Source organism: Rhincodon typus, chromosome 14 (genome assembly GCF_021869965.1).
Source record: "Rhincodon typus isolate 14 chromosome 14, sRhiTyp1.1, whole genome shotgun sequence".
Taxonomy (NCBI): Eukaryota; Metazoa; Chordata; class Chondrichthyes; order Orectolobiformes; family Rhincodontidae; genus Rhincodon; species Rhincodon typus.
In genome coordinates, this window is record NC_063345.1 from 63,101,828 (window position 1) to 63,119,638 (window position 17,811).

The 17,811-nt window shown below is 37.7% G+C and overlaps 1 protein-coding gene across 2 annotated transcripts in view; it reads left to right on the forward strand.

The window, feature by feature from the left end:
* LOC109923192 (ribosomal protein S6 kinase alpha-6) overlaps window positions 1–17,811 on the forward strand; it is a 59,127-nt gene that overhangs the window by 13,001 nt on the left and 28,315 nt on the right. For both annotated transcript variants that reach the window (XM_020523236.2, XM_020523244.2), the window contains 9 exons: window positions 374–480; window positions 844–881; window positions 4,295–4,437; window positions 5,265–5,335; window positions 7,551–7,639; window positions 12,085–12,149; window positions 12,597–12,699; window positions 15,509–15,633; window positions 15,813–15,935. In XM_020523236.2, the coding sequence (XP_020378825.1) occupies window positions 374–480; window positions 844–881; window positions 4,295–4,437; window positions 5,265–5,335; window positions 7,551–7,639; window positions 12,085–12,149; window positions 12,597–12,699; window positions 15,509–15,633; window positions 15,813–15,935 (864 nt within the window). The remainder of the gene's footprint in view (window positions 1–373; window positions 481–843; window positions 882–4,294; window positions 4,438–5,264; window positions 5,336–7,550; window positions 7,640–12,084; window positions 12,150–12,596; window positions 12,700–15,508; window positions 15,634–15,812; window positions 15,936–17,811) is intronic.

Here is a 17,811-nt window from a genome sequence, read left to right on the forward strand (position 1 = left end):
AAGGTTTTTCTGATGAAGGGTCTAGGCCCGAAACGTCAGCCTTTCTGCTCCTATGATGCTGCTTGGCCTGCTGTGTTCATCCAGCCCTGCACCTTGTTGTATAGGATTTTTAAATCTAGTTTTGTTAATTAGTTTTGATCTCAATACTGCTGTCTCTCTAATCCTTCAGTTACTGGAGTATGTTTAGCCTGATGATTTTTTTGTGTTTGTAGCATCGTCAATAAATTGCTTATCCATGCTTTTTACAGTTGGTCTGGATTGAGGAAAAACAAAATGAATTTCTCTTCAAAATCAATACTTGCAAAAACATAATTGTGTAGTTTGATGTACTGAAGTCATAGAAATTGATAAAACAATACAGTTCCTCATATAGGTCATGTTTACTGAGGAAGATGTCAAGTTCTACCTCGCAGAATTGGCCCTTGCTTTGGATCATCTACACAGTTTGGGAATAGTGTACAGAGATCTAAAGCCAGAAAAGTAAATCCTTTCTTTTCTTCTGGATTAATTTACATATTTATCATTATGCATTTTATGAATATTTAAATTATAATCTTAAATAGTTAATCATTTTCTTAAATGCCATGATTACATTGCTGATTAGAACTAGTTGAATTCTATGTTAACCTTATTTTACAGAATTTTTATAATGGTTTGAAATACCTTTTGAAAATTTGTGCTGAAAATATTTTGAGTGATACAAAAAATACATAAATTACTGTGTATTCTTTAAAAGCAAATGCTCAATTTTATTTATAATTATTCAAATAATTGTAAAGAATTTTTGTAAGAATTCATTCAAACTTATGTACATACATTGGAGAATGTGAATTCTAATTTCAGCATTTTACTTGATGAAGGAGGACATATCAAGTTAACAGGTAGGTACATTCACCACCCAGTGAATTAACTGTATAGATAATTATTTTATGTATGAACAAGGTTGTTTTATCAATCTTTAATATAATTCTATGACTTTTAACAAAAAGCAGACTTGGAATTTGCTTGGACTTGCAAATATAATGGCAAAGTTTGCTGTTCTGAGACTGTCTTGCTCAGGTAGTTTAATTCAAAGCAAAACATTTTTTGTGTGCAAAATGGTGGAAATATTTGTTGCCTTTTAGTCAAAAGGCTAACTGACAAATGCTGAATGAAGTCCTGACAACTGCCAAAAAAAGATCTGCCGTAAGCATAACATTTGATGGTTAGCTTATTGCTTAGTTTTCATTCATTACTGATGTAATGATGACCACTTCATTCAGTAAATAATGAATAAAGCAGCATCTTCTGTTAGATTAATTCATTTAAATAAAAGTGAAATTAAAAGCAATAAAAATACACAATCTGTCAACAGAAAATAACTGTATTGACTACAAAATCATGTCATTAAACTTTGTTCATTTTGCATAGTCAACCTCGAGCCCTAGCTTAAAAGTGAATGGTTGAAGAATGATCACTGTGTTTTGTATCTTGTTAAAAGTTCTCTTGAGTAGTTAAAGAACTTTAAAGATCTGAAGAACCTGTGCCTGTCACCTGTTTGGCCTTCAATTGACTTCAGAATACTGGAACTATACTTGTCATGGATTAGTCCTGGTTTGATAGACCACTCCAATTCCCTTTTATTTTCATAGAATCATAACAGTAAAAGCAGGCTATTTGGCCCATCAAGTCCACACCAACCCTCCAAAGAGCAGCGTACCCAGACACACCGCTCCCCCTTCCCCCTTCCCCCCCCCCCCCCCCCCCTTCCATATCTCCTTTAAAATTTTCCCTTCTCACCTTAAATCTATGCCCCTTAGTATTTGACATTTTCACCCTGGGAAATTATGAAAGGTGTGGGTAGGGTGGATAATCAGATAATTTGATTATCCACCCTACCCACACCTTTCATAATTTTATTACTCCTGTTAGGTTGCCCCTCAGCCTCGGCTCAAGTGAAAGCAATCCAAGTTTGTCCAACCTCTACTTATAGCTAATGCACTCCAATCTAGGCAACATCCTGGTAAATGTCTTTTGCACCCTCTCCAAGGCATCCACATCCTACCTATGGTGTGACATCCACAACTGCACACAATACTTCAAATGTGGCCAGACTAAACTGTGATACAGTTGCAACATGACTTGCCAACTCTGATACTCAAAGCATTGACCAAAGCATACCATACACCACCTTTGCCACTTTCAGGTAGTTATGGATTTGCACCTCAAGATCCCTTTCTATACCAATGCTTCAAAGTGTCCTGCCATTTACTGTTTCTCTTCCTCTTCCATTTGATCTCCTGGAGGGCAGGGTAGGGTACAGCCTGGAAGGGTACCTTGAAGGTTCAGGCAGTTGAAAAGTTTATATTGATTTCAACAAGACCTTTGATAAGGCTCCACATGGGAAACTGATAAAACAGGTAAAAGTTCATTAAATCCAGAGTAACTTGGGCTATTCACAGGAGACAGAAGTTGCTGGTAGAAGACTGTGTTTATGTGACTGGTGTGCAGTGGTGTACCACAGAGAACAGTGCTAATGGTATTCATAAATGATATAGATGAGAATGTGTTGAAGGGGTGGATGGGCAGAAGAAGAAATAAATTTGTGATGACAAAGATTGGCTGGGTAGTTGACAGCGCGGAGCAAAGTGTTGGGTTACTGGAGGATAAAAATGGATTGGTCAGAAGGGCAGTTCAGTAGCTGATGGGAACTAACCCTAATAAATGTGAGGTGATGCACTTTGGAAGATGCAACAAGTTAAGAGAGTACTCATTGAATGGTAAGATGCTGTGAAACTCTGAGGAACGAAGGGATCTTGGGGTATTTGTCCATATATCCCTGAAGGTGGCAGGACAGGTAAATAGGGTAGTTAAGGGCATCTTGGATGCTTGCCTTTATCTGTTGTGGCATAGATTATAAGTGCAGGGAGGTCAGGTTGCGCCGTACAGAAGGTTGATTAGGCCACAGCTTGAGTACTGTGTGCAGTTCTGGTCACCATGCTATAGCAAGCATGTGATTGCGCTGGAAGGCCTGCAAGGGAGATTCACCAGGAAATTTCTTGGGATGGAGCATTTCAGCTGTGAAGAGAGGCTGGATAAGCTTGAGTTGATTTCTTTGGAGCAGTGAAAGTTGAGGAAGGACTGGGATAGAGGGGAATGAACAAGGTTAATAACTACGAGATGTAATTTTAATGTGAAAGGCAAGAGGTTTTGAGGGGATTTGAGGAAAAACATTCCTACCTAGAAGCTAGTCGGAGTCTGGAATACACTGCCTGGAAGGGTAGTTGAGGTACGAAATCTCAACACCTTTAAAAATTACTTGGATGAGCACTTGATGTGTCATAACATTCAAGGCTATGGGCCTAGCACTGGAAAGTGGGACAAATGTAGGTAGAAGTCAATTTTTGGTGGTCCAGACCTGATGGGCTGAAGGGCTTCTTCTATTCTTCTATATGATTTGATGATAGATTTTCATTTGTTTATGAGCTATGAGCATTACTGGTTAGTCCATTATTTATTGCCTATCTTGAATTGCCCCTGATTAGGAGGTGGTGAACAGCCTTCTTGAACTGTTGCAGTCCATGTAGTTAGAGGTTCACCAACAATGCTGTTTAGGTTGGGAATTCCAGGATTTTGATCCAGGAATGGCGATATATGTCCAAGTTAAGTTCATGTGTAACTTGGAAGGGGGACTGGCAGGTGTTGATGTTCCATGCATCTGCTGTCCTTGTCCTTCTAGGTCTCTTCCATAAAAACTCTACAATTATCTTAAGGTGGTTGCTGTAATTCATTATATTCCTTCATTTTGCCTTTGTATATCTTTTTGTACCATTTAGCAGACTGGCTCAGATAATCTTATGGAAAATAATATCAAAGAATTTCTAATCACACTTGAATGGGAATTCCAGCTATTAGGCTTAGGCCTTGAATATTGTATTCTGCTGGTTACTAACTAGAATAAAATCTAGTATATTGTTTTGTTGGTGGGATATATTCAAATATCAACTCTAGATAGTTAATGATCTGACTATTAGGTATTCATATTCATTCATTTCTGCAGATTTCACAAGGTGAAACTTGTGTATTTTCACAAAAAAATAGCTGTTCTGTATATTACTTTTTGGTGTTGGTCAAGAAAATATACAATATGCTTCCTGATTTCATTCCTTCCCCTCCCTACCTATCCCTACAACAATCTTGTCAAACTATATGGGCATATGCATGGCCATTTTAGTAACGTGTTTAATCAGTTGTGCTTTAAAGAGATTGCTTACTTACGTAGTGTTCACAATTTTGACGTGACTCTTATTTATAGATTTTGGGCTAAGTAAAGAATCAGTTGACCAAGAAAAGAAGGCATACTCATTCTGTGGTACTGTGGAGTACATGGCACCAGAAGTAGTAAACAGGCGAGGTCACACACAGAGTGCAGACTGGTGGTCATTTGGTGTACTTATGGTATGTGTGAGATTTTGCCTGCCTAGTTTTGATTTTTTTTTCTGCTTCATATCCTGGTTCGTGAAAGTGACTGTACCCTAGTGTAGAATTTTCAGTTTGGTTCCATTGTGCATTTATACTTAATTTTGTGGTATGCTCTTGTCCTGCATAGGGAATTAAATGCTCTACGGTTATTAACTATGGAGAGCTTGGCTATATAAGCACTTTGAGGTTGCTCTCAGCATGTAATTCTGAAGTCAACGCCACTCTCAAACGTTCATGTCGTGGTTTAAGTTTGTTCTTTTATAGGAATTTCAGTTGGAGGCTTGAACTTCTGAAAACCATGTTTACTCTAAGCTAAGGGTTCCAGTGTAGAATTCCTGGTTTTTTTGGAGTTCACAACAAGAGTTCACAGATTCACAGTCCTGAGAGCCCCAAGGAGTTATAACCACCTTTATATTCCAGCTTTAGCTTTGTGGCCAAGCAGAAACTGTTTCACAGCAGTATTGAATTTGGAGTGCCGAGTCATTTTAAAATATTTCAATTATTTTCTATTTCTATCAAGACAGAACTGACCTATTGGTGATCAGCTGCATCTTGTCTTTATACTGCACCATTGATTAGTTAATGTTCCTGATTTACACCCTTTCAAATTTTTGTCTTCATTAAGTATAAATCTTAAATTTTTAAAAATACATATTTAATGCTGATACCTAGTTAACATTAGTTATTTCAATGTTATGCATCAGTTATCATACTGTTACTGATTTTAGAGGAAACTATGTACTTAACAAGTATTAGGCCCAATTTTGCTTTAGTAACGTCTTAATTCTCGTTCACTTTTTTAGTTTGAGATGCTTACTGGTACATTGCCATTTCAAGGTAAAGACAGGAATGAAACAATGAACATGATACTGAAGTAAGTTTGTTAAATGTACTGTCGTGCACTTCGTAATCTTGTGCTAGTTTGCAGGAAGTTTCACATTTGTTAACTTGATGATCACCTTGTGGAAGCTCCTGTTGTGACCTTTTTTGACATTATAGGAAAATATACTAGACTTTGGACAAACTTGTATAAATGTTTAGTTCAAGTATGAGCCTGTAATAGATGTGCCAATTCATTCAATCCATCAAAATTAGGAAAAATAAAATAGGGCATATAAAATAAAATAGTTTTCCAATTTCCATTCCCATTTTAGGTATTTGTATGTTCTGTTTTGCTAATTTCTTCTATTTACTCCTTATTCAGTTTTAAAATGAACACTTCCAGTTAAAACTATGAAAAATATAGGTCTTAGATTTCTTTTTAGTTTGGCAGTGGCCTGTTGTTTTCTGCAGTCAGAATGAAAGTTATCTAAATGCAATTAATAGAAGCATGCAGGATAAAATGCAAGCCCATGCAGCACTTTCAATGAGCAAACTTCCAAGTTACAAGTTTGACTTCAATTCATGGGGTTATTTTGACTGTTTGGATGTTCTTCATTTAGTTTATATGGTATTAATACTCATAGTAAAGACAAACACATTACACCAGTTTTGAAAGCTGGAAAGTTCTACAGTATGACTTTACAATTGATGCTCTGTGATCCCATGTGCCCTTGTGAATTGCTTCACATATGCAATTCAATCTGTCAGAAGTAGATGGAGGTGTCTAACTTAAATGGAGAATAATAGATACCAAGAGTGATTGCAACACACATTTAATTAAGGATTACAGCTCATGCCATAAACAAATTTAAATTGCAGCAAATTGCGTATTTCATCTGAAAACACAAATTGAGATTGCAATGTGAAAATCAATCACTACTGCTTACTGTTTATAATGTAAACGGGTTTAATTTTGTCTTTTTTTTGTGTTGATAGCAAGGGTTCATTCGATTAGATATCTGTGCAATTCCACATTGTTAATGCTTAACAGTATTGAACATGAGACCAAATATTGGAACATCATTACTTCAAACTTGTTTAGAAATAATCCTGGTTAGTTTTATATCTGGTGCATTCTAAATGTCTACTTAATAGTCAATTGAAATTATTCTCGAGAGTTTCCACATTGGGGAATGACCACAAAGCTTGCATCTTAAAAGGTAAAGCAAGGGAAATGAAAGTTCAACCCTAAAATATTTCAAAGGAATAAAATCCTGTGATCATTCACCCGTTTTCATAATAGCCACTTTGGTCTCTGTTGCAAGAATTTACCATCAAAATATTTATGGTGATCAGGATTCCTGTGTCATGCTGTGGCAAGTTTATGCCATTGATATTCTGCATCTGAATAAAGTTCACTTATGAGAATGCTACAGGACATTTGAGTCTATCCTGGCTATCATGCTTGAAATGGGAATTATCAAGAAGAAAATAAAAAAAGGCAAGTTAAATACTGTATGCTCAGTGAAGATTATAAAATGACTGGCTTGTGTTAGTATGCAGTTTGTATCATAAAAGTAAAATAATGCATTGATTTAACGTCATAGAGTAATACAGCATGGAAACAGGACCTTCGGCCCAAACTGGTCCATGCTGACCATGGTGCCCAATCAGCTAGTTCCAATTGCTTGCATTTGGTCCATATCCTTCTAAACCCTTCTCATCCATGTACCTATCCAAATGTTTTTTTAAATGTGCTATTGTACCTGCCTCAACCACTTTCTCCAGCAGCCCATTCCATATACGCACCACTGTCTGCGTGAAGAAGTTGCCCCTCAGTTCCTTCTTAAATCTATCCCTTCTCACCTTAAACCTATGCCCTCTAGTTTTCAATTTCCCATCCCTGGGAAAAAGACTGTATGCATTCATCCTATCAGCGCGATTTTATACATCTCAATAAGGCCACCCCTCATTCTCCTATGTTCCAAGGAATGAAGTCCTATCCTGGCCAACCTCTGCCTATAAATCAGGCCTACTAGGCCTGGCAACATCCTCGTAAATCTTTTTTGCACACTTTCCAGTTTAACTGTGTCTTTCCGATAACAGGTTTCTGAAGAAACATCATTGTACCTGAAACATTAGCGCTGTTTTCTCTCCACCAAGCTGTCAGACCTGCTGAGTTTCTCAAGTAATTTCTGTTTTTGTTCAGATTTTCAGCATCTATAGTTCTTTGTTTTATTTTAATGAATTGATTTGCTTTTTCTAAGGGCGAAATTAGGAATGCCTCAGTTTCTTAGTCCAGAAGCTCAAGGTCTTCTCAGAATGTTATTCAAGCGAAATCCTGGGAACAGACTAGGTACTGCTTCATGTTTTAAAATAATCATCCTTCCCTTTATTGAAGTTATTGTTTCCAATTTAAATGAATGCATATTTGATAGTTAATGAAAGCCTATTGGCAATGAGAATAAAGTCAAATTAGAATTCTTATTTGCATGCCTATTTACAATGTTGGCTAACTGTAACCTAGAAACAGTTTTTTAGACTAAATTGCTTTTGATTTCTGTAAGTGTAATGTTTACTGTTTCTTCAATAATGTTAAGGAGGTCATTCACTTTTTGATGTTTGCAGTGTCCCCAGTGCAAATACATTATAAATTTGTTTAGGCATCAAATCTGTAAGGCAGCCCAAAGCCTAAATATAAATAAATATAGGAGAGATAACTCTGGAAAAGACTATGGCCAACTTGAAGTTGAAGCAACATCATTTTATTTCTCATGTCTTCATTCACCTTCTTGTTAAATATTGGATTTCCCTGATGAATTTTCTGACATAAGCAAGTTAAATGGGTAATTGGTAAATTCACACGTTCAGCAACCTGTGGAGAGCAATGAAATCTAAACTATATGTTCACTTTGTCTCAACTTATGGTCTGCCCCATGTAGATTTGTGTGTTATAACCTTGTGGAAATAAAGCATTGGGTAGCAAGGTTGGTCTCTGGTTTGCCTTTGGCTTAGGCACTACAGGTGTCGTTTTGTTACCAAAATGTTCTCTGCATCATGTACATACACTTCTGGTGCTCCATGCTTGGAACTTGTTCTTGATGAGGATGTCCGTGTAGATTTTGGGAACCCATGCTGGAAATGTGAAGGCTAAATAGATTCTGATGTCACTCAATGTGTCATGCTAATCTGATGTCACTGCTGCCATCCTTGCCATTTCAATGTTGCTCAGCTGCACGTAAATACAGCAGCCTGAAGCCACTCTGTCAGTGATGATTAAAGAGACTACGAGCTTTACATTGGTATTCACTAAAGAGATGGACATGAGGAATGTTGTGGTTAGGGAAAGGTGTGTGAATACCCTCGGGCAGGTCAATGTAATGAAGGAGGAAGTATTGGGTGTCTTTAAAATGCATTAAGGTAGACAAGTCCCCAGAGCCAGATGGTATCTATTCAGGATACTCTGCTGGGACCTTTGTTGTTTGTAATGTATATACATGACCTGGAGGAATGATTAGCAAGTTTGCCGATGACACCATAATTGGCAGAGATCAGATAGTGAGGAGGATTGTCAAAGAATCCAGTGGGATGTAGATTGCAGATTTGGGCTGAGAAATGACAGAGTTTAGTCCAGACAAAAGTGAGGTGATGCAGTTTAAGAGATCAAATTCAGGTGCAAATTATACAATAAATGGCAGAAGCCTCAGGAGCATTGACATACAAGGAATCTGGGCATGCAGATCCCTGAAAGTGGCAACACCGATGCATAAGGTGGTCAAGAAGGCATATACAGCATGCTTGTTTTCATCAGCTGGGGCATCAAATATAAAAGTTTGCAAGTTATGTTACAGCTGTACAAAACTTTAGTTCAGCCATATTTGGAATATTGCATGCAGTTCTGGTCACCACACTACCAGAAGGACATGGATGTTTTGGAGAGGGGGCAGAGGTTTACCAGGATGTTGCCTGTTCTGGAAGGTTTTAGGTATGAAGAGAGGTTGGATAAACTTGGATTGTTTTCACTGGAAAGACTAAAGCTGTATGGTGACCTGATAAAAGCCTACAAAATTGTGAGGGGCACGGATAGGGTGGATAATTAGAGGCTTTTTCCCAGGGTGGAAAGGTCACCTACAAGAGGGCACAGGTTCAGGTTGGCAAGGTGAAAGTTTAGGGGAGAAGTGCGGGGAAGACTTTACATACAGAGGGTGATGGGTGCTTGGAACACACTGCCAGTGGAGGTGGTGGAAGCAGGCCGTTAACAGCATTTAAGGCATATCTTGATAGACATGAATGGGTGGCGAACAGAGGAATAGATACTGTGTATAGGCAATACGTAGTGGGTTTAAATAAGGATTAGGAATCAGTGCAGGCTTGGTGGGCCAAAGAACGTGCTTGTGTGCTGTATTGTTCTTGTTCTTTGCAAGTTTGATTCTAATTTCTCTCTGTTTCAATTTGCGCTTATAGAAGTGATGGGTACTTTGAGAAGGCAGTTAAAATTGAGACTTTCAAGGATTGATGCTGCACTTGACTGTGAAGGTTCTGGGTGTACCACTTGCTCCTGATCATTTGCTTATAGTTGCAATTCTTCCTGGGCTATAGCTTGAGAGAGAAATGAATGAGAGAGATGTATTGAAGAAGGGTCACTGGACCCAAAACGTTAACTCTGATTTCTCTCCACAGATGTTGCCATGCCTGAGATTTTCCAGCAATTTCTGTTTTTGTTTGAGAGAGATAGCCAAGTGTTATGGAGAGGGTCTGCGGAAAGTCAGCAGGAGAAAAATGTTCAAAACATGAGACCTTATCTGACTCGGGTCTTCCAGGTCTCCCTTCACCTGAATTGGAAGCTTTACTTTAAGAAGGAGATGCTCACAGAACTTTGCCACCTCTTGCAATCAGACCTGCAGCCTCAGAGCAATGTGAAGTTGGCCCTGCCATCAATGAGTTTATAAATGCCAGGCTGGAGCAAGCAACATTTTTCAGATCACTGTCCACTGCTGCATCAGAGAGGTCGCACACGCTCAAGCGCGCGCACGCACGCACGCGCACACACACACACACACACACACACACACACACACACACACACACACACACACACACACACACACACACACTCCACCAGGCGAGGGGCGTCCGTTAAGTTTCATTTTGTCTGAATGAAGAAAAGCCATTGGAACATGAGTTGTCTCTTGTCAGGAATGCAGGCTTCCTCATGGTGGAGACGTGCAGCCTTGTGGGAAATGTTGAGATGTATTGCAACCTCAAAGATGTGCCACATATTTAATGTGCACTTGGTAACCTGGCAGTAGTTGTGAGGCTTTCATTCAGCTCCAGAGTGCTGTTTTCACCATAGTGTCACTCCTTGGCTCCAACGAATTCACTTTACACTTGGCTCATGACTACGCTCTGCAGCACAACTAAATGTGTCCAACACGTGCATGCAGTTGTGCTAGTACAAGAAACATTGATCACAGGTGTTGAAGCAACAGGTCTGCAGCATAGACTGCTCTGGAGGAACCCTCTCATGGTGTCCCAATTCATGGTGACCTGCTGCATACTCTAAAACCTGGCTGTTATGAGGGCAGTGTGTGCAACCTACGAGGTGTAGGTTCGAGACCTGTGACAGTTCTAAGTGGATGAGGTGAAACTATCTAAGTGTCCATGTTCAATTGAGATGTTTTGGTGATTGAAGGGACGCCATGTCAAGGGTGTGAGGCCTGAGGCTCAAATGTAACAATATTGCACTTGAAGAGACCAGACCTTGACTCTCACTGTGTAAAGTCATTGGACTTCTTTGGCTCTGCATCCAGTTCCTCACAGTGAACTTCCCCATTCTCATTCATTTGTGTCTCCCTGCATATGTTGCTTTGTGCACGTTTAGTTGGTCCCCTGGTTCTCTGGATACAAAAACTGCCCCATCTGATGCACCAGGAACTTTAATCGTATGTCAGATAGTCTGACAGCCTGTGCTTAACAATGTTGCGCTAGCCTCACTGGTCCCCTGCTAATATGACCTCAAGTACTTGCTGCAGCCAGAATGCAATTCCACTTTAGGAGGGACCTGATAGCTTTAAGTAGTGCTAACACTGGATGCCCTTACCCTTCTAATAAAGTGCGCAAGCATGCAGCAGTAAACTTATCACTGGATGCATGCCACTAATATTGGGTTAGCAGGTGTCACAAAGTTTTTGTGCTGCCTGTATTGTTTTGAATGGGTGTGTTAATCTGGCATTATGATTCCTGCACCCAGTTTTGGCTATTGAGCTTTGAGCCCTTGCTGTTTCCCAGCAGCTGCTTTGAACTCAATTAAATATTTGACGCAAAGCTAAAGGTAAACTATCAAGTTCTCTTTTGTTCAAGAAAATCCTTGAACTTTCAACTAAAAGCAGAATTAGTACATTTTTTTCCAATAGCTATTTGAAAAACTTGCTTTGTTTTGTCCCTGTATTCACAGTTGAGAAGGGCAGTGTACAATTTTAGTTATCACTGAAGAAACCCAGTGATGTATTAGCACTGGTCCATCAAATGAAGTGTTGCTTGTTTTTTTTTCTAAAATGCCGTTTACACTGGAAATAGACATGTATAAGTAATTTTCTACATTCCTGCACATTGAGGAGTTGGCTTATATAAAGTGCAAACTGTCCTCCATGTTGTACTGTGTTTGCAAAATTGTGCAGTGATGTAGCAACAGGCACTTATCTCCACTTGCAAGAACAGTTGATTGTACTGGGCTGGAGATTGGTCTCTGCCCTCATACAACCAAAATTACAAATAAACATCCTATGATCTTAATTCTTGTAGGAGCTGGCCCTGATGGAGTTGAAGAGATCAAAAGACATCCATTCTTTGCTACCATTGACTGGAATGTAGGTGTTTCCCATTCCAACAAGCAAGATCAAGGTCACAAAGCTGTTAAATGTAATGCTTTTTACTCCTGAGACACCCAATGTTAAAAACTAAATTTTCATGCTTTTAATTCATTGCTTGATCAAAATAATTCTTCCACTGCTGTTAATAAAATGTTTGAATACATTTCTTATACACTTTCTGGGATAATAGATATTTTGATTTGAAATTAAATGTATGAAATTTGTAATGCCTTTGCCAATCAAACTCATGAATTTTTCTCTAAGGTGTTTGACATCCTTTGCACGATAAATTGTGAAAGAGTGTCACAATTATGTAAATCAAGAATTTTTATCATGTTAAATCAACAATTGAAAGTACGATTTTTGGTAGTTGGAGTTGTCCGTATTGTGAATACAAATTAAGTAACTGAAACATGTAAAATCTAAATGTTCTCTTTTGCCCAGAAACTGGTCAGAAAGGAAATTCAGCCTCCATTTAAACCTGCTTCTGGGAAGCCAGAAGATACTTTTTGCTTTGATCCAGAATTTACAGCTAAAACACCAAAAGGTACAGATGATTACGTTTTATTGTCTGTATACATAACGTTTTCCAAACAACAAATTTTATTAATTTGGTTTGTGCTTTGTCATGGATAAATATTGAAGGAAAGCATAACTTAACTCTTGTATATTCACAATATACATTAAAGTTATTGGATTGTTCAAGTCATAAAACTAAGATTGGTATGATTAGCTTTTTTATTGCCTTCTTTTCATTTTCCCACATTACTAATATTGCATAATTCGTCTTAAAGCACAAATGATTTCAGTTTCATGAATTTTAAAATAAACATTTGCATTTGTACATGTTAAAGGGAAGCATTTTTTATTAGGTGTCTGCATTAGTACCTTTTTTAATCTGCTAATTGCTGTTGGCTTTGATGCCATCAGACATCACCTGATTTCTAAAGCATATTCACAGGAAGCTAACTGAAGAGGGTAATTATCTTTAAATTTTAAAGCTGGTGAAGTCACTGTATCAAACTTGCATCGTGTCAATAAATACTTCAAATTAACTCAATTCATCTTTTGCAAGGCTGTGTGAAATTAACTGAGTCCCTAAAGCTTTTTTGGAAGAGTAAGCTGCATTATTTCTTAATTCACTAACCTCTTATCAGAAACAAAACTCCTTTTCAACATTCATCTGCTTCTCACTCTGGTTTGAAGTCTGATTTTGTACCAAGTAGAAGCAGAAGAAAGCAAAATAATCCACTTTCCTATTCTGAATCAAATTGCTTTTAACTCCCCAAGATCACCTTTAAAATTGTGGAAAGAGTAAGCAGAGTCCCAGGCTAAATTAAAGAATAAAACATCAAAAGTTCTACTCTCTAGATGATTATCTAAACTGCGTGTAAATTTGCATGGAGAAGAGGAAACTGGGGAGGAGAACACAAAATCAAAAGAATGGCCTGTGAGTGAGGGGTTCTAACTCATGGGTCAGGAGAATCAGGATTGCACTTGGGAAGAGCTGTACTGTTGGGGCACTCTCCATCTGAACTGGGCTGGAACGAGGTTCCTGGCAGAAAGGATTAATTGGACAGATGCAAAGCTTTTAAAACTAGGAAGCTGGAAAAGGGCTCATATAGAAAATGTATCGATAATTATTTGAAGACAAACAGTAAGACAGCAGAGCACCAGTGTGTGTAAAGCACTGTTCGTAGAAGGAAAACTAAAAGGTGTAATGTAATGAAATCAGTAGAGAGAAGTACGAACCATGTTAATAAAACATTAGAGCTGTGAGGCAGGTCCAGCTGTGTGGTCCAAAATAATGTGCCACAACAATACATTCAATTATATGATGTGGCAACTGTTACTGAGACATGCCCTTAGGATAGTCAGGACTAGGATCAAAATATATCAGAATATAAGGACAACAGCGTAAGGAAACAGATGTGGTGTAGGAGCCTTAAGGATTGAATCACTTCAGTGATGATAGAGGATATAATGAGAGGTAAGCAGGCAATGGGGATTTGATAGGCTGAATTAAGAAATGGAAATAGATTCAAGACTGTTGCTGGAGTTCTGTTTATGCCCCCTGATAGTTGCTGTATAGTTGTAGCTTATACATATTCAAAGATGAAGCAGAGAAGTGTGGCAAAATTCATTTTGGGAAGAAGCAAATGGAAAAGTGATATAAAGGAGATAGTGGATTCAAGAGCAAAAGCACTTGGGCACTTAAATGCATAAGTCCTTGAGTGTGATGATACAGATAAGAGGCATCCTGGGATTTGTCAATAGATGCATGGCATACAGAAACGAGAAAGTTATGTTAAGCCTGTCGAAAACTATGGCCCAGACTTGATTGGCCGAATTGCCTACTTTTGCTCCTACGGTTTATGGTCTTATAACTATTATCTAATTGAATGGCAGAAAGGGGCAAATGAACTACTTTTGTTCATTCATTGATGAATTGTTTTCAAATTCATCTCAAAGTCCTGAGTTGGGCATAGTGCCAGCGTTCAGGCAGATTGAGTGAAAACAGATGTTGGATTGTGGGTTTATTTAGGAAGAATAAAGATGGGTATTTTAATAGTCGCATGAAGAACCCAAACCCTCAGAAGGAGTTTGAAAATGAATTCTGTCTGCATTCATACCTTCTTACTCATTTTGTGTTCGTCTTTCAATGTGACTATGAAAAGAAGTGTTCCAGGTTAATTTTAGATTGCATGTTGTTAATACATTAGTACATTAAAGTCCCGAAGACATGTAAATAACACTGCAAAGGCTATATAGTTTAAGCCCTTTCTGCATTTATATTAAATTCTGTAGGTTACTCAATTAACAAAGCTGTTGTTAATGACTATCGTGAAAATAGCTGGCAAAGGAATTTAATCTGAGCAGATAAGAGGTTTATGTGCTAATCTTCTCACATTGCAATTTCAAGGCCGAAATCTTCAATTTGGGATCAGTGATGGTGGGTCATTGGTCATCTTAGATCCCTGTCTTGACAGTTTTATGATAACTCCTGACAACATTATGGTAATACTTCACAGACAACTGGCATTTGTTTCAGAAATATGAGACTTCTAAATATTTCAAATCCTAGGTGAAACTGTATCAGGTTAAGTAGCAAAGTATTTTATGGAAAGAAATATTTACATTAAAATAATATTTAAGTATGACTTTTAAATAAGCTTTATATATAAATTTGCTGTTTCTGGGAATGTTATTTGTTAGTTTGCTCATTTAATAAGCAGGGATATTGTATTTGGTTAGAGGTTGCTATGGAGGAGTTTAATGAGATTATCATAATTTGAATTACAATAGTCTAATACATTTTATGAAATGATTTGACAATTGAATGTTTTTTCTTCAAGACTCACCAGGAATTCCACCTAGCGCTAATGCACATCAGCTGTTCAGAGGATTTAGTTTTGTTGCAACCAATGTAGTGGAAGAGGTCCAAAGCACCCCACTCTCAGCAGTACACCCTATTGTGCAGGTATGATATATGGATAGCTAAATGTTAAGCATTTATGATGCTGATGTAAAATGTTTATGGATTAAATGATAAGTTGCGCAGGGTTCTGTGCTTTTAAAAAAAATCTGTTAGTTTTTCTATGAAGGAATGCTGGAACAAAAATCAAACTTACTGACTTTATTTTTGTACTATCAAAACAGCTTCACGGGAATAGTATGCAGGTCACTGATGGATATGAGCTCAAAGAGGATATCGGCGTTGGCTCCTACTCAATCTGCAAACGTTGCATACATAGAGTTACCAATCTGGAGTTTGCTGTCAAGGTAATTACTGAATAGTTGGTCACCTAGTCTTAAAATGAAGCATTGAAAATTTACTGACACACGTACATAGTGGTTTTCTTTACCAAAGTTCTTTGGTGGCCTTTGTGTTTTGGATGAGGAACACATTTCTGCCTTATTCCCCCAATTTCGGAATCCAACTGCCCAAGTTAGGTAGTGCATAATCAACTTTAAAGATTATTATGATAATTTTAAACAAACACACATTTTCTGCTAGGTGACTTTTTGGGATTTTGGAGATGAAAGGACAGTGCTGTGCTAGATTAATAAAACCTGTGATCATGAAACACATATTGCAGGTTCCAGTTTGAATATTCTATTAGCGTTGTACAGTTGGCTGCATCATAAAACAAAGCTGAGTGTTCTCCTACTTTAATTCATTGGCAGTTACAAATCATAACTGTTTATATTCCATTTTCCCAAACTGTTGAAGAAAAACATATTACTTATAGGCGATTTTTTTATTGCTTATTGGTACCATTCTTGTTGCTAGGTTTTCTAAACTATTACGCTTATGGAAGCTCTGGCAATTGTCTTCCAATTTTGTTGAGGTGCAGAGAAGTTGTTGGGACTACAGAATTGTATATATTACACCCCTGGAGGATAAGCCCAGCAACTATAGCCTTTGCTAAATTGACAGAAATTTAACCTGGTGTTAAGACCTTGTAGAAATGATAATTGAGGACAAATCTAACCATCACTTGAGCCAGCCTAGATTAATTAAGGAAAGGCAGCACAGATTTTTAAAGGGAAAAACCAAAATAATTTAATCAAGATTTTTGATGGGAAACAAAGTGGATTAAAGGAATTTATATGGTGTATACAAACTTCCAGAAGGTGTTTGATAAAGTGCTGCATAACAAGCTTGTTAACCCATGAATACAAAGTTGTTGAGTGAGAGTTTTTGGACTGGAGGTTTCCCAAAGGTCAGCATTCAAAGCAGTGTTTTTCTTGTTCTATATTTATGACCTAGTCTTGACTATGCAGGGTGAAATGTTATCGTTTGCACATGACACTAATGAAAATCCATAATATTATTATTTCAGCACTTAATTTTTTTCTCCACTTTAGAATCTGTTTTAGTATTATAGTTGTGTGAAGATCTGACTTTTTTTTAAGGTCAGAAAGTTATTTTGATGAATTCAAAGCAACATTTATAAGATTTTTTTTGATTTCAGCTAAATAACCAGAAAGTCACCCGGGAGCTTATTTGCTGAACTGAAACCTGGATTATGTAGGGGGAAGAGTTCTGTTGTTAATAATTTTCAAGCGGTCAGGGCTGAGTAGAAATCTCGTGCTTCGAAATCAGTGAGAATAAAGCTCCAGAGACAGAAGGCTGTAGGGTATCAAAGATGAAGACATCTTACAAGCAGTTGAAGGCATGAGTTGAAGGAACCCACATTAAGAAATAGTGAGCTGAGTTAGCAGGTGGTCTTTTGGAGAGATGTTAACTGAAGAAAGTAACATCTTGTGGATGCACAGAAATTTACCAAAGGGAAACTGATCACAGCTGGGCAAGAAGCTTTAGAATGGAGATGAAAGTCACTTTTTTTTTTACTGAAGTTTGCATGTCTGAAATGATGTTAGATTCATCCCTTTTATCAAACTTTCTTTCTAATATTTATAAACAGATCATATTTGAATATGCAAGTGGATCCTAATTTTCTTTTAGTATGATACATTTGAAGGCCTTTAGTTAAAAATACTCCGGCATGCTCTTGTGAATATGTTCAGTAACTGACCTCCACAGTAAACAAAAGCAAAATAAAATATCAGAGATAGTAGGAACTGCAGATGCTGGAGAATATGAGATAACAAGGTGTAGAGCTAGATGAACACAGCAGGCCAAGCAGCAGAG